This window comes from Haemaphysalis longicornis, unplaced genomic scaffold (genome assembly GCF_048455015.1).
Source record: "Haemaphysalis longicornis isolate Haplotype H1 unplaced genomic scaffold, Haemaphysalis longicornis Haplotype H1 scaffold_8, whole genome shotgun sequence".
In the NCBI taxonomy this organism is placed as follows: Eukaryota; Metazoa; Arthropoda; class Arachnida; order Ixodida; family Ixodidae; genus Haemaphysalis; species Haemaphysalis longicornis.
Window position 1 is genome coordinate 35,385,152 of NW_027526445.1, and position 19,965 is coordinate 35,405,116.

Genomic DNA, 19,965 nt, shown 5'->3' on the forward strand with positions numbered 1-19,965 from the left:
TAGGTAGCTCAGACAATTTTCAAGTTTTATTCGAAAAAAAGAAAACGGCCAGAGTGCATCAGGCCGCCGCGCATCAGCTTGAGTGCTTTTGCATTTGTTGTATCCACAGTGAAAATCCCAGTAAATTAAACTACTTCGCTGATTTATAGCGCGTGCAGTATAGCAAACTGTGGATATAAATAAAACAAAGGGAAGCATTCGCGCACCCCTGCATGCCACGGTCTAGTAAACACGACGTTGTCCAGCCTCTGCGTGCTCGCGAGATGACCACGGCGAAATGTGGCATGAATGCTTGCTGGTAGCTGATAGGTGACCCTTCAGGTGCCATGCCAGTCCTTGTTTCTGTCACTGTGGGGGGTGAAGCCATCACAACTGGGGCAAAAAACCCATTCCCAAGGCTACCAAGTTTTCTCCAAAGCGCCTGCACGGACTTTGTTGCTGCTCGCATTGCTCCTGTACTCGACCTGCATCGAACAGACGCATTGGCAAGGGAAGGGAGGGGCCATTTTCTCGCGGGCTTCTCCAGTCAATGTCTTGGGCACTCGCTGGCTTGATGCCCTGCTGTCTCGGACGTCCGCACTGTTGCGGCAGCTCAGTGCACGCAAGCTCCGGTGGCGCCTCTTAAAACCTTCGGCTTGCAAAAGGGCCAGTAGGTGTACAGCAGCCAGAATGTGACTCCATGCTTCACTGCAATCCGCCGGGCACTCGCACGCTGCCTCCACAATCGCCCCACTGTCTGTCTCAAACGTGAGGCACACAACATAGGGCCGGCCACTTTTCTTCTGGGAGCGAAAGCAGCTGCTGAGCACATGGATGAGGCCCAACCTGCAATAATAGTGAGAGTAACAGTAAATAGCACTCAGGGAAGAACGGACTAGTCCGCTACAGTTTATAGTAAAGGGACAGAGCAGAAAGAAGTGGCCGCAAGGAACGGACTCAAAATGACCAGATTTTGTGTCTTGCTTAACACTGTTGCAAGGGCAATAATCTACACCTCAAACAGGAATGATATCAAAATTGTTTGTCAAGTTCGAGCGTGCAAGTATCTCTGCATGCTTTGTTAATGCATTTTCAAGAGAAGGAAGTTTAACATTTAAAAACCTCACCGTGGGTAATGATACCAGTACCGCATAATCGTGTTCGTCATAACTTAAGCAAGCAATAATATGATTATCTGGAACTCACTTCTACAACCTTTCGAGATAAACAGGTAAACATTCGGGCTATACCAGTGACTCTTCGAAATAAAAAAAAATCTTCTAGTTCAGTGAGTTCGAGCTAACGAGGTTTTACTGTATTATCTACTCGTGCACACCAAAAACATGCGCTTTAGAAACAAACACAACCAACCCACCGCCAAAAAAGGAGAAGAAAGACACACAAACAGATTTTTGCGGCAGAACATGCGCAATAAATAATGAAAACACACACAAAAAAAATTCCCCCGCATTTCCCCGAGGGGGAGAATGTGAAAGTGCGAATGCACGGTTGTCGGCCTGCTTGCGGCGCTTGCGCTCGGCCCCCGCAGCCCACCGCCTCGCCGCCTTCTCTTCCATCTCTTCCATCGGATTTGTAGTATCACGTGTACACCACGCAGTTATCAAGCCGCTATAACGCCGCTGAGTCGCCAACGCACGCCGCTGACGACGTAGTTTGAATGCGTTAAAGATATAAGGCGCGTCACTAACACTGATATCAGCGTCGCGTCCGTGGCTTGGTCGGTAGAGCATCGCGCTGCGGCCGCAAAGTCCTCGGATCGAAACCTGGCGCCGGATGCTGTTTCTTTTTTAAATATAGAGGAGCACTGCGGACGCCGCCGCCGCCGCCGCCGCCGCCGGTGGATGGTTTGGGGTCGCTTATAAAGTGCATACATATAAAGTATACATATACTTTACATATACATAAGTATACATAAAGTATACATAAAGTATACATAAAGTATACATAAGTATACATAAGTATACATAAAGTAAGTATACATAAAGTATACATAAAGTGCATACATATAAAGTGCATATAAAGTGCATATAAAGCGCACATACGCCTTGGATTTTCTTTTTAAGTGCATTCGCACTTAAAAAGAAAATCCAAGGCGTATGTGCGCTTCTGTAGTTGACTTCGCCGCAAAGCGCGATTGCTTTGCGGCAAACGCGCGGGCAGACGACCGTCACGGAAAACGGCCGCAACCTTTCCGTAAACTTCTTCGCCAAAAATCATCCCGTAAATTCGATGTACAGCATTTGAAAATACCGAATCCACTCACTAGTGGTACGGTCTGGCGATTGTCGCTTTCCTCTTTCAAGGTTACTGCAACAGAATCGCCGCTACGCATTTGCATGATAAACAACGGTGAACAAAGTGCTATACAAATGCCCATACCGGTTAAATCGCGTCAAGTAAAAAACAAAGAAGGATTTACTTACTGCGAGTCGCATGTGTTTGTCCGCACCGATGAAGGCGAGCAATGCGCCTCTGTGGCTAGGCGGCATGCCCTGCTCCGCTACCGCTCGGATGGGTCTTTGGCGCGGCACCCCGAGTGGTATGAGTCTTCAGACACAGTCGGCAGCGCAGACAAGTCCTTCGTCCACAATGCGCGGTCGGGAGCCGGAAAACGCCGTCCAGTTTGAGCCATACCGCGTTACCGTCACCTACTCTTCCACAGTAAACAATACGAGACTTCCCGATCGGCGCCCGTACCAATATGGCCGACGGTCTCGTTTACATCAGTGTTGCTAGATCACCAAGCAATTTCGCATGGGGTCTATTGTAATCTTTGTTGGTTCTGATGCCTAAACGTGCGGAGAATACAATGCTGAAAACAAATTTTCATGCGGAGGCTTTGGAAAATTATTATTGTGCTCAACTGACACCACCTGTGAGGCATTTCTGGCAGAGCGTGGGAGGAGTGAAGTACACTGTGTTGCCCGGCCGTACCCAGAAATTTTTTTCGGGGGGGGGTTATGAATTTTGGGAAGGGGGTAGTTTTGCTGAAACAACAGTAACACAGTAACTAGTGTTTATGTGCTGCCTGGAAAAGATTTCGGGAGGGGTTTGAACCCCCAAACCCCCCCTCTGGGTACGGCCCTGCTGTGTTGCAAAACGACCAAAAATAGCTAAATAAAAAAGTTCTTCCAACGTTGTATTCTTTGGTCATCATGCTTAGCCATGCGGTTTTTGTAGTTACTCATTAATTATCTAAAAAAATAATCAACTTGTAAAAAATCGCATTGAAGATTCGAAATCAGCACAAAAACTCCGTAATGCTGTGCAGTATCATGAATATTGGTTAGTAAATAAAATGAATACCTCTGGCCCCTTAAAAGGGTTTAAAGTAACCCTGTAGCAGATAATGCTGCATTTTCCAACAGAACTCCACCCAGGTGGCTCCAGCTCTATGCAGTGTGCTTCTCCCAAGGCTGCCAGGCACACGAGAGGTGGCCCATAGAGTTTCATACCAATATATGGCAGAGGGAAATCTGGCGCTGCATTGACGGGCCGCCGTGGGCGGCGCCATTGCCGCTAGCGACGTTCCTCACCTCCTTGGCTTGGTTAGCCACATGGCTTCTTTTTAGATGCGACGCTGAGAGCATCTCTTGTCGGCGGCCCTGACCTCCCTGCGTGCGTCCGTCGTCGTCGGCGTTTGCACTCTCCTCCGCTCACCCCCTCTCCTCTCCGATAGCGAACACTCTCTCGCGAGGGGCATTGGATTGGATTGGCTTGGATTGGATTAAAGTGGATTGTGTTGCGTCATAGCCATGGCACTCTCTCTCTCTCCACGGTCTCCTCCTCTCCTTCGGGCGTGCTGCGCATATAACCGGTGTGCCGCTCTCCGGCAGCCTTTCGGTCGACGGTTGCTCTCCGCTTGCACTTGAACCCCCCTCAGCGTCGCATCACACCAGGGTTCCCGCGAGGGGAGGTGGGCGTAATTTTTTCGTCATAAAGCCAAAAGGGGTAACATTGTTTTTTTTGTTCATCTTCCATGAAGCTTCTAAATAATCCCTGACAAATAAATTTTTCTGGAGCTTTAATTTTATAATAACAGAACAAATTCGATTAACTTTCTGCAGTAATATTGTTGCATTTTTGCAGCCAAAGCCAAATTTTGCAGCCAAAGCCAAAGCTGTCATGTGCCTGCCCGGTACATGACAGCACGCTCGCTGAAGCGCGGCTCCCCTAGACAGTGGCGCCAGATTTCCCTCTAGTATACGCCTCGAGCTTCGCGATCACTGCGCCGCCTGCCGCCGCTTCTCCGCGACGTTGACGGGATGTGCGCTGCGTGGCTCGTAGGGGCTCTGCAGTGTTGTGGCTCTTTTTCACTTCTTTCACCTTTCCGCGCCCTAAAAAAAACTTGATATGGTGACGTCTATAAGCAAAGAGTACATTTAGGACACTTAAAAAGCAGCTGCGTCTTCGTAGAGCACGCGATCACCTGCAAGAGCTACCCGGGAACGCGGTTCTGCGCGCTTCGTCGCCGCACTTCCGGGCGTCGGCGACGGCAGCAGCATATCAGCCATATCACCTCCAAAACATCAGGCACAAATGAATTCTGCTCTTGCCTCGTTTGGACCTGATCCAGGCACAATGAGAGGTTGGCTTCATTTTGCAGCGTGGACAACGAATGCGGCTTCATTTCGAATACCATATTTACTCGCGTAATGATCGCACTTTTTTTCCAAAACTATGATGCAAAGTTAGAGGTGTGATCTTTACATGAGGTAAGTTTTTCGGGAAAAAGTTTCACCGCAGAAAACGCAAGTTGCAGGTCAGAATATTTACGATAAGTCCCATGAACGTAATAAACATAACAAATAAAAACAATAAAAACTCCACTGACCACCGAATGAGACCGAGTGATGCAAAATGCTGTGTTTTCAATACGGAAGCGGCCGGAATTAGTGAATTACGGAACACGCCGGAACGAGTTTGCTGTGAGCTGAGAACGGTTGACCAATAAGTGGCTGCTGCTGTCGCAGTGTGGGACATCAAAACACAGCTGCCGACACAGAAAGCCGAGCGCGTTTTTTTGTTTTGTGAGTACATTATGTGCATTTAGTGAGGGTTTCTTTCACACCAATAATGAACTCACGCTTGCAGATATCGCTAATATCATGAAGTCCGCAGCAATAACGTAGCCATGTCCGCTTTGAAAGAGGAGGAAACTAACGTAAGTACGACCATCGTCGTCTAGACTTGGCACACATACGACATATGGCTGCGGCAAGTTCAGGTTGCTATCATTGCGCGGGAAATAAAAAGCGTCATATTTTGACGACGAACTTCAGGGGTGCGATCATTACGCGAGTGCGATCATTATGCGAGTAAATACGGTATATACGCCGCAAAAAAATATGTTTCGGAGATGTGATTAGCCAATCCTGGACAATAACTTATGCCTTTTATAAGAATATAAACCATGCGAAAATGTTAAGCCTGTACGTCATTAAATATGTGCCCGCACACGCCTTATAGCAAGAACCAAGGCAATCTAATATGAAACAACGGAAAAATAAATGATGGGCAAGTGCGGAAGAAACATAATAGCTCTAACAGAAATGAGAAAAAAAAAAAAAAAAAAAACAGTGCAGCTTCTGACATGTTAAAGACGTTCGTCAAAACTTAAGGCAGGTAGGGCTGCACTGCTATTTTGTGAGGCATAGGTAAGGGGTAGGGGAAGGGGACGCTGTGTACAAATGCGGAGCGGAATCGAGCAATGGACGTTTCAGTAATCACACACAAATCTCACGTTCTGTTGTTTTGTTTTTCGACTTCAACGAACAGCTGATCGTTCGGTGGACGCATTTTTGGAAGTATACAGGGTAGGCAGTTCACAAGCGATGAACGTTTTCGTCGGAAGAGGGCTGTATGTGATAAGGCCCTCTGATAAGGCCTGCAGTTTCTCCTTTATTCTGCAGGCTCCCTTCCCTGTGCCATGTGGCGATATTTCGAAGAAGAATTTAGTTGCGGACGCCGATTATATTCTAAGCCCGTCTGCGTGCTGCTCGCATATGTAGCAGATGAATGTTTGCGGGCGCTCACCTTACGACAAGACGACTCTTTGCCATGTGCTAATCCCCGAGTATTCTTATGCATTATCCGTCGTACTTACGTTGAATATTCCTGAAATTAACACACACTGGCTTGTAAATGGCGGTGATCAATATCTGAGGTATATTATTGGCAAAAGTAACTGGCGTGCTGCCAGGTATGAGTGTTCCGCTGAATATGTAAGCACGCAAAACTGATGTACATCGTAGTGTATACCCGTAGCATGAACATCTGAGGAACCGGTGGTTACGGAGACACTGCTAGTAAATTCGGGGCAGTGTAATTACAATCAGCTTCATGCGTACGCTGTTTCCGCGACGCTGGCCTGCGACACACACCTGGCGCTTATACAGACCGAATATACCACACTAAGATTGCGGCAGAAACATTTACACTCTCGTAAACACACCCCATTTGAGAATAGAGTGACTGCTCCACATAAACATGGATTTCAAACGCCCACAAACGCTAAATCTCAGTCGTGAACATGCCGCAAAAGCAGTGGCGGCACTGGGGAGTGGGGTGCGGACTCCCGTGGCTGCTTTCGAAACGGGCCGCTAGGGGGATTTCAGTGGCGCCCCTACAGGCCGCGCTCGAGGCGTATATATTAGTATGAAACCCCAATGAGGTGGCCGGCACACAATTCTGTTCAAGCGGCTGGCAAGACGGCCACTTGTTTCCCGGCGACAACGTCTCTTCCGCCTTTATTCTGGAGCCAAAACTGTCGATTTTGGGTCGCCACCAGCAGCGCACATTTCCTGTGTCATGTTTTTATACCTTGCACTGTTTTTAGACAGACTGCACGGAAAAAGGGTTTTTCAAGGGGCCGAAATTTTCAGTACAATTGACCTTCAAATTGCTGGCCGAAAGAAAAAAAAATTAAGAAAAATACCATCCTTATCTAGAGAAAGTTGAGAGAACCACAAAAGCTTTGAAGTGGTTCCAACCTTCGCTACCACAATAGCTTTGAAGTGGTTCCAACCTTCGCTAAAAGTGCACCCAATCGATCATCAAACCACCTAAGCCCCAAGTCACAAAGAAAGAAAAAACCCCCGTGACAATTTTTCACGCACCAGGTAAACGCATCTACAAACAATCTGAATGTATATATACACACCGATATGTGGTTTATGAGACGGAGGTATGCTATTGTACTCCTCCTTCATGATCAACGCATGTATTGTCTTATCTAGAGCCGTTCCTTCACGATTTTCAAGAAACTGTTTTGACACATTGGAAGTGGCCGGTTTCACATACGCGCCATGTGTCCAGACATCTTATCAAAGTTTTTCAGTCAACTAAAAGGTCTATAGGAAAATGCATTAGTTTTTTCGAAGAACGCCATCGGTCCCACTATAAAGCTGTCGCATTAAAAAAAACCCCTGGGTTGCTGAAATGTCAATAAAAAGACTTACCTGACCAGGCCTGAGCTTCGCCAGGATGATGTCATCGTGAACAGGTTTTGGCGGCTTCTCGCCAAACTGCAGGCAGACGGAGAGCAACAAATCCCACCTGTCATTTCAACACCCTCGGCTTTGTGCCTGGGCAACACCAAATTCTGTCACTCGAAAAACTGGGCTTACTTACAATTTCGAGCTGTGATCCGAGAGGTATCCACTTGAGGTGCTTTGTATAGACTGCACAAAAAAAGGTTGAAATTGAAGCGACGCGAGCCAACCTATAAAGGAGCCACGAATAAAGCACACGCATCCATTTCACTCAAAGATTCAGCACTTTATGGTACCCTCAGTGCTTGTACGGAAGGAAAACATGCTTTATCCTTCGAGAAACTAAGCAATTTAAGCCAAACGTGAAATTCTCCCACTGCATAGCATTTTGCAGCCTGCCAGCATTGTTGTGTGGGCACTTAAATTGGACTGCTACAATGTTAATTCCACGTAGCAGTCCAATACGAATTGGAGCCGAGTCCGACACAAGGTCATGGCAAAACGTGATTGATTACAGTTGGCCTTCCTAGATAGCACAGCGAGGCCACTCGGTAACTGCTACCATGCTCAGCTTACATCTGGCCAGCCCCGTACACGTCGTTTTTAGTTACGGTTCATAGTAACCGTTCGTTCTGTGAAAGGTTCAGTATGGCTCAACAAACAGGCCCATGTAAGCAACAAAGTCCCTCATGCCGGTTGTCCCGTGTCGTCGCAGACATGCCTAGTGCACCTAAAGGTTGTCGGCACGACAGTGGCATTTCTTGGAGTTGGTGGTATCGCATGCGAGCGTGCATGTTCACAAGTTTATTCAAAATTTGCACTGTTTAACTCTTTCACTACCGCGCCTATCAAAATCGATCAATTTGATCGATACTTTTGGGAGCGCCTTTTCATAGCGTTCCAGGCGTTTCTTGAACAAGTAAAGCTGTTCGGAGTTAAATCAGAAAATGGCCTTTCAAAATCAGTTTTGTTTTCATTTTTGCTACGGAAACGGGATTTTTGACATGCTTTTGAATCACCTGGGTGTGGAAAAGGGGCGTGGTCATCGTACGTCACAGGTACAAACGAAGAATGCGTGCAACTCGTAATTACTCTGCACCAGCGCTTGTTTTTTGCTATCAGGGCGGGAATGGGGAACTAGCAAACGATTTTGAATCGTCAGGTTCGCGCTCTGACAATAATAATCCCAGAAATCGGCTGCAAATGTCAAGCAGTGCCTGCTTGCAGAGCTAGTTTATGATTTTAGGCAGTTTTATTGCCTTTGCGCACGTTGTTCTAAGTACTGTGGTAGTTCTACTTACCCCAGGACCATTCGCAAACAGTTTACAACAGTTTCAGTTTCGTTTCTGCATCGCAAAATTCATATTTAGCGCTACTACGCAGTTACCCAACTTCAAGGCTACCTGCCATGGCGCCTGAAGCGTCCGCGACTGATCCTCGTCCTGATTTTCCCCACCCTAACCCGATTTCTGCGATAAGAACTTTGGATGTAAGTCAAAAGGTCACACCCAGTCGCCAGATATCTGTTCCGCCGAGGACAGCGCTTCAAACCGGCCTTACACTGCCAGCTGTTCGCCTTCCAGTTTCGTTTACATGCGAGGGTATATCCGGGTGTCTAATGTTGCTGCTTAGTTGAGCTGTCTATTCGGACGGAGTCTCTGATAAGTTTTTGTACTGTTTCATTTGAAAAATGTTAGGTGACGCTGCAAAGAACGAGGCTCATTTTGCTTATCTTTTTCAGCGCACAACTGCTACTCGGCCAAAGATCGCAGGGCACGATTCTAGCTCATAGTACCTCATTTTTGCGAGCAAGGCTACAATTGCCAGTAAGAAGATGATAATAAAGCTCAGCTTTATGTTTTGAGAGATAACTGACCGTGAACGACAACAAGCATCAGCCACGGCGTTCCGTTTTCAACTTCATGCATGTTTTTTTCTGCATCGCGTGCTTGTCCCAAATATTGAGCTCACTGTAAATGTAAAGTCAGCCATTGACAAGATGTTTTTACGTTATGTGGGGGCAAATTGGTGCCTCTGATAATGAAAAACCGCCAGATTTATTCCAGGGAACCATCCGAAATTGCACATTTTGAATTGGAGGTTGGGCTTCACCGCATGACATGAGCACCGTGCATGCTAACATTTTTTTTTAATATCTGACAAACTGTTCCCCGCAAGTCGACATTTTTTAGGGCGTTTTTGAAATGTTTTCCTACAAAATGTATATTCTATTTTTTTTTCTACTATCGGTGGTTTGATATACACAACTCCTTTTTTATATCATTTTTTTCGACAACTTGACAAAAATTTTGGTTTTGATATTTTTTTTACAACTATGATATATAAAAAACCTTTAAAAAACTGGTAAAATTGGAAATGCCGTTAAATAATCTGCATTTTGTGCTCCTGCAATTAGTTTCTAACTAATTTTTTAGCTGGAAAAAAAAATGTCTTCTTGGACCCCTAAAATTAGTCAATTTTCCGTCGGTAGCGAAAGAGTTAACCCCCGCACCTTATTCTTACTGCTTTCAAAAAAAAAAAAATATGCAGTAAGCTCAAAGCACAAAAACACCCATTCTACAAGCATATGTAATTTCTCTTTAGTTTCATTCACATTTTGATGGCCTCACCCAGTGACAAGCAGCCCATAATATGCTATCACTTCAGGGCAGGAAAGTAGCTGGTAAGTCGCATGCCTATTTTCCGTTTTCCTCATCACACAGTTAGTTGATTTGAGCGAAGTCTGCGTTCACTAAAAGTGGCATCACTGTTGTTCTAACGAGGCAATCTTTCGAACGAACGAAACTGGTACTTTGTATTCATGGTCCCTATGTTAGGACTAGGCCTTGGAAGAGGTGGTTGAATGACAACTCCAGGAGGGAGGGGGCATCGTACCAACGTGGTCCCTGTAAAGCTCGTCCGGTGTGGTGCCGTCTTTGGGAGCGTGAGGGTTCCGCGTGCACTTCACCTTGAGCTCAAACTCGACTGTGTCCTCAGGAGAGCCATCACTGCCTGCGAGGGCAACAAAGAAGAACGTTGTCGGTCAAATTCAGCAACATCTACTTTTGCTGAAACATCAAACCTCTCCCTTCGACAAAAAAAAAAAGGAAGGGGGGGGGGGTTGGAAGGGAGGTGCATGAAATGATCGATTGACAGATTGTGGGGCTTAAGTGGAGGCACTTGGGTCTTTGGGACCAAAAAATTGCCCAAAAAAGCATTTTTTAGGAATCACTCTCCTCTTGATTTGCACTTTTTCCTTCAAAAATTTTGTACTTGGAACAGTACCAGGTACCTATAAAAGCCATAGAGGCCAGATTTGAACAAGAAAATAACAATTTTCCCATAATTCCCCACTTTTTTGCCATGAGCGGTATCGCAGTGACACAAAATTCTTGAGAGGTATACATCCCTGCATGTAGTGCAGCTAGGAAGATCGCCTTATTTGCACTGTGAAGCTGAATGTTTAAACCATGAGATATGGGAAGAAGATTTTGCATGTTGTGTTTCAGTGGCTGTTTAATGAGTGTTATTTATAATTGATTAGCAGTGGTAGTCCAAACTTAGATGTTAGAATTGATGTAAGCGTGTACGTGATTGCAAAACAAAAAAAAATTGCTTCCCATATTTCATTGTCAACAACTTCTGGTATCTATTCATGTCTTGTTGGTAATCTTTTGTCGAATAGAATTTTTCCTATTGTTCTCAAGAACAATCAAGAAACTTTATTTAATTAACTCAGGAACTAGTTATCTCACATCAAAACTAATTAGATATTTGAAATCAGCTAAAAAACTGAACAAGCCCACGAAGTTTCATGAAAATTGGTTGGAAAGGAAGAAAAAGTTTTAAAGACCAGTGTGCTACCTTACAGAGGCGAAGCGACTCCTGGGCTGTGAGGCACCCCATAGTGGAGGAGGATTCCAGATTAATTTTGACCACCTGGGGATGTTTAATGTGCACTTAAAGGAGCCATGAAGACAAAATACAAGTTGGGTTTATTAGAAAGACTGCTTAGTCCCGATAGCAATGATACCAATATCATCGCAATCTTTGAACAAATAACGGAGATATGAAAGAAAACGTGTGAAGCAGCAGCGACCCCCTAGCCAATTTTCCGCAACGTTTCTACGACGTCACGGAACCTTGTTTGTCAATTGGCGGCCGCCTAACTGACCTGTCGCGACGACACACGACTGGGCGTCTGTAAGGGGGCCTCTAGTTCCATTTGACCGCATCACTTGAATTCTAACGTGCAGTTAACGCACTGAAAATTATATTTTATTGTTGGCCCGGATGATGTCATTCTTGCTCATAACACATCACCGTGGCGCAAAATTTGAAAGTTTTTAAATACTTCTTGCTTTTTTTCGTTAAAAAACCTCTTTTGTGGCTGTATAGGAGCTGAGTGATATACTGAATGCTACTTCTTTCAAATTAAACGAAGTTGTATTTTCTCTTCATGGCTCCTTTAAATCTCGTACACACGGACAATTTTTGCTTTTCAGCTCCAACAGAAAAGCGGCCGCCGCAGCCGGGAATCGAACCTGCGACCTCATGCTCAGCAGCACAACGCCTCAGCCACTGAGCCACCGTGGCGAGTTAGAAGAAGAAAAAAAAAAGCTTTCATTTAGCTTTTGTTTCAAGCTGTACTGTAGTTCAGGCTGGGAAGCTTCCGATGTCTATGCTGAATCCCATACTCCACTTAGCTTAAAATCAGTGGCTGCATAAAGAGCCACGCAAGCATTTGCAGCTTGGACCAAATGTGGAATTTCGTCTTTCGTGTCATCGCACTTCAGCCAAACAGAAACTACTCAATGCAGACACACATGAAATGCACAGAAAATTACACATTTCATCCAAACTACAAATGCTTACGTGGCTCTTTACGCAGCCATTGATTTTTCTTATGGGATAAGTTGTTTGCTTTTTTTATTTTCCAGAGTGAAAAAGGTGAAGTATTCCAACCTTTAAATGTTATTAAGCCGCGAGTGTCACCCATGTCACAATTACCATCCAAACCTAGTTTCGTAATTTTACGCCTGCGTTCCTGCATGCTTGGCCATTTTGAGCGCAGATGTTGAAGACAAAACCCCCGGGCTAGATCAGTAATAAAAATAAGCACACCACCCACTGCTTTTACGGTCGGAACAACAAGCCACAATTCCACTATTAGTTCAGCTAGAGAGCTGCAGCGCTATGTATACAGTGCGATGCAACACTATTCAAGCCCCTTCGACATTTTTCTTTTCTTTTTTTTTTTCTTTCAACAAAACACTCACTAATTTCGCTTTGCACGAAGGTTACAGCTAATGGTCCAACTTTTTTGATGCCAAGAAAAGGAACCGTGCTTACCTGGTTAATTAAAAAGCCTGATAAAACAATTTCCCCTACGTGACAATTATCCACAGTGACCGGAGAACACACACATCATGAAAATGACAGCACCATCTCCCTTTGCTAAGACAAACATGCCATTTTGACGGGGCGGGCCATTTTGTTCTGGTGAATACAAAGGGCACCACTTGTCATGTGTCAGGGCACCCCCCCGAGAGGGGATGCATGAAAACCCCCGGAAAACAGTAAAGAAAAGAACAAAGGAACAGCCGTTTGAAGTTCGCGCCAGGAGCGCGCCAATCAGCAAGCGCCAGCGGCGACGCACCGAGGAATCATGGGCAAAGGTGGCAGCGCACTGGTCGGCCAGTCAGGGAAGGCCACGCATGGGACAAGTGGCGAGATGGCCATATAAGGACATACAAGAGGGGAAGAGCCAATGGGAGTGCGCCACGGGAGAGCCCAGAGGGTATAAAAGCGGGGCGCACAAAGAGAAGGAGGAGGCAAGAAACCGAAGAAACCAGGAGGCGGCCGGAGCAGGTGCGCTTCAACGAACGAACCAGGGGGACGCGGCCAGGCCATCGACCACGCCATCTGAGCCTGGGCGGGAGCGGGTCGACTTCGCATCGGCACCGTCATCCTAGGTGCACCACGAACCTGCGTCTTCGTGGCCCCAGCGGCATCAGTCGGACACCAGCGGCCAGCGTCCACGCTCCGTCGACGTTCGTCTCGACGGCCCCGAAAGGCTACGTTCGGGCCCAGCCTACGTGGAACCTCCAGCGGCAGCGGCTACCAAGGGGTAGCCACCGAGGAAGCACGCCGCCGAAGGGATGACCGTGTGCGTCGAACGCCGGCATCAAGGACCTCCAGCGAGAGCGGCTACCAGGGGGTAGTCACAGAGAAAAGAAGTGAGGACGCGCAGAGCTCACGCCGTCCGAGGAGTGACCGCGCGCCTCGAACGCCAACACCGACAAAGCGAGACGACGGCTACCACCGAGTCGCGGCCACGCAAGGGTGCGACACGTCAGCGCCGACGACCGGGGTAGGCCAGTCCAATAGGGACGCAATCATAGGACACAACTAGGAAGTTGTGGTTTAGTGAGATCACCTAGAGGGTGATAGAATCAGTTGATTCGGACGAATTGCGTAGAACTTTATTGTAGAGCCTTTCGGGTTGAGAGTTGACTGGTGTGTTTGGATTGTTAGCAGAGGTGTGAGTGTTTATCGTTTGTGTGTAGTTGAACTATTGAGTGCTTGTGCGTTAGGGTTTTTTTTTTCATTGCGCATTAAATGGGTGTTTTGCCCAACTCGTCAACGGCTTCCCTGTGTCCATTGCTCCGAGCTGGTTAAGACCACCCCACCATCTGTTCACGTGACACCACTGTGCTATCATACACATTCATTGGTCACTGCGCACAGGGCATCCGCACATGAAAATTACTTCTACTATTAGCTAGCTTTCGAATGAACTAGATAAGTGTGGTTTCAATAACAGTGGCAAAGGAGTCAGGGCTAAAGATACCACCATTGAGCAAAACTTGAGCGTAAACATACGAGTGCCTCACCAAAAATCAATTAAGAAGTGGCGCAGCTAACGCTGCAACACCTTGCCTTTATCATCATCATCATCAGCTTGGTTGCATCCTGTGATGGAAGCCTTTCCCCGAAGATCTTCAGCCATGCCTATCATTACACTGCTAATGTCTCCAAGAGGGAAAACATTAATTTACCCCAGTTTGACTCTGCTTGTCAAGGGAACAGCAACTGCTTTCATCGATCAGAATAGAGCTACGGCTAGCTTAAATTAGATAGTCGATATATAATGGGCCTTAGCTGGAGCCAAGAAAACTGTCCCAGGTTGTATTTGTGCACAGGACACTGCACAAGCACCACATGCGACGCTCTGTTTCCCTTACAAGTTTATTTAGAGTAGAGACTGAACGAAATATTTTTGAATACAATATCATTGCTTTAGAGTGCACAAAGCTTCTAAAACACACACCCACAGAAAAGAAGCAAGATCACTTAGGTGCGGCAAAGATTTAACATATCTGGGTGACCATGCACTTTTGCTTTACGAGAAACCGGTGCAGAGAAATTTAAAATAAAAATTAAACAAGGGGTAAAAATAGTGCAACAAAGATTTGGCATACATTGCATGAAGAACTGCAGGTTCCCTAATGTGCTGGGAATACTGGACGTATCTTTAACTGGTCCCTCCAGTTTAAAAGACTACGAGTAAGTCTTGGCTGCGACGTCGTCGTACTGCTTGCGCCCTCCGCGATTCAAATGCAGAGACGCTGTCACTCACCGGAAAGGCTGCTAACAGTTAGGTAATCAGGACACGCGGCACGCACAGAAGCGCGTTAGGCCGCATCTCACCAGGGACAAAAGGGGCAGCTTTCTTTTACTTTTTTTAGGGGGTGGCGACCACAGGGCAAACGTTACCGCAAGACGAAGGGGTCGTTTTGGTAACCAACTTGCTGTAGGTCCCTGGTTGGACCCTGGCAAGTATTTTCCAAGCCCCACAATGGGTGGTTCCAGTTGTCCTGTACATACAGGCTTGTACTATCGGTGTCATATGAAACGCGAACACTAAAATATGAACCTGAACACATTAATTGCGCGATTTCTCTCCGTGCAAGCCAAAATGACGTGTGGCTTAGTTACAAAAACAAAGTTGGGAAAAGTGGATTTCCAAACATACCAATAGCAAGCCATTATATGAACTGTACGAACAGTATTTTTCAATTCTGCATGTTCTGGTTCACATTTTCGTGTTTGCATTTCATTTGATGCCGATAGTACATAAACAGCACCAGAGTTAGCGTACACATGTTTCGGGCAAGGATTGCAAAAGTTGGGCTTTCTTGCGCGGCTTCAGTGTCGTGCAAAGAAGCCAGACCAAAGGAAATTTTGCAAAATATGCCAGCACAGCACAGACGAAACGCAGGCGAGACGGATGAACAGAAATGGCACTAACATATACACTAACTTATTTTGCGAATGCTATGAACCAACTAACTTAGCAGCAAGTTTTATGAAACGGAAAGGCATTCCGCGTGGAAAAGCCAACATTTATGGCTGTACTATTAAAAAGAATACTTCAAACGGTAAAACTGCACTGAACATTGAATTGAATAGCAAACACTATGCATGAAAAAGCTGAAGTTTTCAATACTCGCACACCTCTAATTCAGAGGTAAGACCCACACACCGTGTTCCTGGAATGCCAACTGTCGGGCAGCACTGGAAGCCAGTTTCTAGTTCATTCTCATTTTTGCACTTCAATGCATTTTAAAAGAGCGCTTGGCCACTGATTAGATCAGGAAATAGTGAACGCAGCTTGATGAAGTGATCAGATTAGCAATGCTGGCATGGCCATATGTTGGAAAGAGAGGATATCTGCCCAGCCAGCCGTGCACTACGTCCCCATACCAGTGGAGTAATAGTGTAATCTCGCACACTCCAGACTGGCCACTTCAAGAACCACCACTGTCAAGGCACCCTCAAACACATGCTCACTTAGTTGCTATCACCATGATCGCTTCGGCAGCTCAATTCTTCTTCCGCTTGTTTGGTCTAAAGCTTCATTCCCACATTTCACACCCTCAACTTTTCATTTCCTCATTCTTCCAACAACAATACACCAGAGCAAACATCCCCAACATTGCCACACCAAACGCTACCTTGGATGTATCAGCAAACATTTCTTGCTATCTTTGACCCTGCCCTTTTATTTGTTAGCCCTTGTGGAACCTAACAGTCATTTGAACTTCACATTCAGAGTGACCAAGTCTTCCCATGTAACTTCACACGTAGCCACTCTGTCGCGAATTCCTTTTCTTGGTGCAAATATTCCAAGTGTTTCAATCTTTTTCAAAAATTATTATTAAGGTTAAACGAGTTGAAGCTACACGTGTGCTACGAGTTACGCCATAGTGGATGGCTCCGGATTAATTCTGACCACCCGCGGATCTTTAATGTGCGCCGAAACATTGACACACTGGTGCTTTCACTTTTCGCCTCCATTTGAAAAGGAGACACTATGGCATCAAACCTGTGGCCGCAACTTTAATTTCTGCTACCGGCATGCCCACAGTGCTGTAATGGTGACACACCAACACTAACAAGAGCTATCAAGTGCACTGTTACCACTAGTAGAGTACGAGCAAATACAAAAGCGTTTGATTGGCCATATCGAAAAAGGCACATACACATCTCATATGTGCAACGTGAACGCAATCGATTTTGGGTACACGTATTAGTAGTTATCACGGTCACCACAAACTGTAATTTCAGAATTAAGGCCCATTTCATGCAAATATTGCGTCGAACATTTCTAGCCGCTGGATGCCTGTAATTCCGAGAAAAAAATTTCAGGGAAAGCGCACGGTAACTTATGACGGACTGGTCTCTCTGAGGTGAATCAGAATGTGCGCAATACAAACTACAGACCAGCTCTGAATGCATTATCGTGCTCGATATAAACTGTAACGCAAAAGTGCCAGCCAGAGCCATTCCCCGAACAGTGCTGGTATTGAGTATAGCGACCCACTTGGGAACTAAAGTAAGACGAAGCTGAGAAACTACAAGGACCTCCGAAATTGACCCCGTGTTTTACTGTTTTCTTGCCTTCGTAAGCACTATCACAGTACGCCGACACATGCGATGGACTGATTTGTCTCTAATTCACAGCGCTGAACTGTAAATAGGACCCTTAGAGACAGCTCTAAAATGCACTCACTTTAAGGAGCCACTGGCACATTCCACATACAGCAAAGCCAGTGGAAGGGGCATGTTGACTACAATAGCAGTTAAGCTTGGAGATTATCAAGATGTTGTAATGCCTCTTCCACCAAACAAAAAAGAAAAATTTCCAGAACTGTGCACGTCACTGCATCGTAACCACAGCATATAGCTGCTTACTGCCGGCGATGTGGGAGATGTTTGGGACGTTTAACCCTTTCAGGGTCACTGACGTACATATACGTCCTGTGCAAACACCTTCAAAATGGTCAATAACATATATGTAAGTCATCGCTTGTATGTTTAAAAAGTGCGCCTTTTTCGCCAACTTCTCTTGCTTGGCATGTGCTGCCACACTGAGGAAACATGTCAAATTATTTTCTTGCGCCAATGACTCTTCTTTTCATTTTTCCATGATTTACTTCAGCAGTGCGCCGGCTATCGCTTGCGCATCCGGTAACGGGGGGCGCGCTGGGTATTGCCCACCGGGCGCCTCTCGTTTCTTGCGCCTGCGAAACTGATCAGGCTCTTTTCTTGTTTTTTTTTTTTTTGCATTTTATAGAAGCGATGCGCCGTCTATCGCTCGCGCATCCGGCAGCACGGCGCACACGGGAGCAGCGGCTGGTTTCGGTATCCTCCTCCGGGCGCCTCCCGCTTTTTGCACCCGTGAAACTGATGTCTATCTGATTTCGATTCACTCAAAAGGTGCCGGCTTGTTACTTCTTCGTTTTTATTTAAAAATTTTCTTCTGTTACTCAAGAATAAACCACATGTATGTAACAAGACAATCGATTTTTTTTTGTCACTTATGGTCACCTTAAAAAAACTACGACATTTTGCTGTCGAAATAAATTCATCCGAACAATTTAAATCAGCAATAAAAAAAAATTGACCCTTGGGGGTCACATTTGACGAAAAAATTCGACCCTCAAAGGAATAATAGACCGGCAGCATGCCTAAGTGCATCACACTGAAGCCCTATGTTTCACCCGCATGCTCTTCTCAAATACTCCTGCACAGGCAATTTCAATCAGATCTAATGGAAGGAATCAATGGTGTTTATCGCAACAGCAGAGTTCTCCTTCTTTGCAATGTCGAGTGCAATGATACACCATGCAGCATTGTTCTTAAAAGTGATTTCGCTGCCACATGGTGTCGACTGTAGTACTGAGTGTGACTGAGTGAATGCATTTATCCTGAATTAAAGAAACTACTAAACTCCTTCGCTTACCAGCGTCTCTGTACTCAAACATTCGAGGGTCGATGTCGAAAGGCACAAGCCCGATTCGATGCGCCAACACCTCGTCTTGAACGATGCTCGTGTTGTTGTACAGGTACACCTTGTCTGGCGCCATCGTTGGAACCTGCAAGGCATGTTGTCAGTTCAGTGGGAAAACTCAAGGGGATATTCGTGCTCGTTCAAGTCAAGTACACACCTCGGCAAGCAGTATCCTGCGAATGGCATTCGCGATCGCTGGGTTGAGGCCGATCATGTCGAACTCCATGGTGGTGTCATCCAAGGAAACAATCCCAACTTTGAAGCCCTGGGAAGCCAACCACGGTAAGCATGAACACGCATAGAATTTTAAAAAAAGTAACCCCCCGTAGCGGAGGGCTCCAGATTAATTTTGACCACCTGGGAATCTTCACAACGTGCGCCGCAATATTGCCACACGGGCGCTTTCACTTTTAGCCTCCATCTAAAAAGCAGTCACTGCGGCCAGGAATCGAACCCGCGTCCTTCGGCTCACGTGCACAAAAACAACAGTAAGCACGCGGTTTTGTTAGCTTAGCAGTTGAGAAAAGCTCGCCATTTGGCACAGCGCTATTTTTCGGTATTTCACGAGTGAAAAAGACGACGAAGACTAACACTTCGCAAGTGCGCCACGACCGACGTAACCACCCAAAACGCGTTAACGTCGTACCTTGCAGAATGCTTTCAGACTCCAACTGTCATCGACGCCCGCCATGGCTCCGCAGTGGTCAGCGGTCTCAGTCTGCAAAGATGAACCAAGGCCGCGGCAGTGCATGAGAAAAGTAACTTTTGGCGACGGATAACACGCTGTCAAAAAGGACGCGTATCCGCAGCGCTAAACCAGCCACTACTCACGTTGAGCAAGTCGTGTTCGCGCAGATGAACATGGGTACGCATTCTCTGTAAGTGCTCCATGGCTCTACGCTTTTCCCGAAGTGAACCAACTCAGATGTAACCACTATCGAGACATGCAACAAGCAATCAAAAACGCTAAGAAACGCTCCGCATTGAGTCCATTTTAAAAACACACGTGCAGTGCCGGCGAGAGAGAAGTGAAAAAGAAGAAACAGATCAGTATGTGGACAAATGACTCACTAATGTAACTCGCATCATTCGAGTAAGTTATGCTTGCAGCGC

The 19,965-nt window shown here is 46.1% G+C and overlaps 1 protein-coding gene across 1 annotated transcript in view; it reads right to left on the minus strand.

The window, feature by feature from the left end:
* Polr1c (RNA polymerase I and III subunit C) overlaps nucleotides 1–19,919 on the minus strand; it is a 43,680-nt gene extending 23,761 nt beyond the window's left edge. The window contains exons 1-7 of the mRNA XM_077681204.1: nucleotides 19,684–19,919; nucleotides 19,499–19,570; nucleotides 19,010–19,117; nucleotides 18,805–18,937; nucleotides 10,389–10,505; nucleotides 7,633–7,682; nucleotides 7,461–7,526 (exon numbers count right to left, since the gene is read on the minus strand). Coding sequence (XP_077537330.1) covers nucleotides 7,461–7,526; nucleotides 7,633–7,682; nucleotides 10,389–10,505; nucleotides 18,805–18,937; nucleotides 19,010–19,117; nucleotides 19,499–19,570; nucleotides 19,684–19,743 — 606 coding nt within the window. The 5' untranslated portion in view covers nucleotides 19,744–19,919. The remainder of the gene's footprint in view (nucleotides 1–7,460; nucleotides 7,527–7,632; nucleotides 7,683–10,388; nucleotides 10,506–18,804; nucleotides 18,938–19,009; nucleotides 19,118–19,498; nucleotides 19,571–19,683) is intronic.
* Between the last annotated feature and the right edge of the window lie 46 nt (nucleotides 19,920–19,965).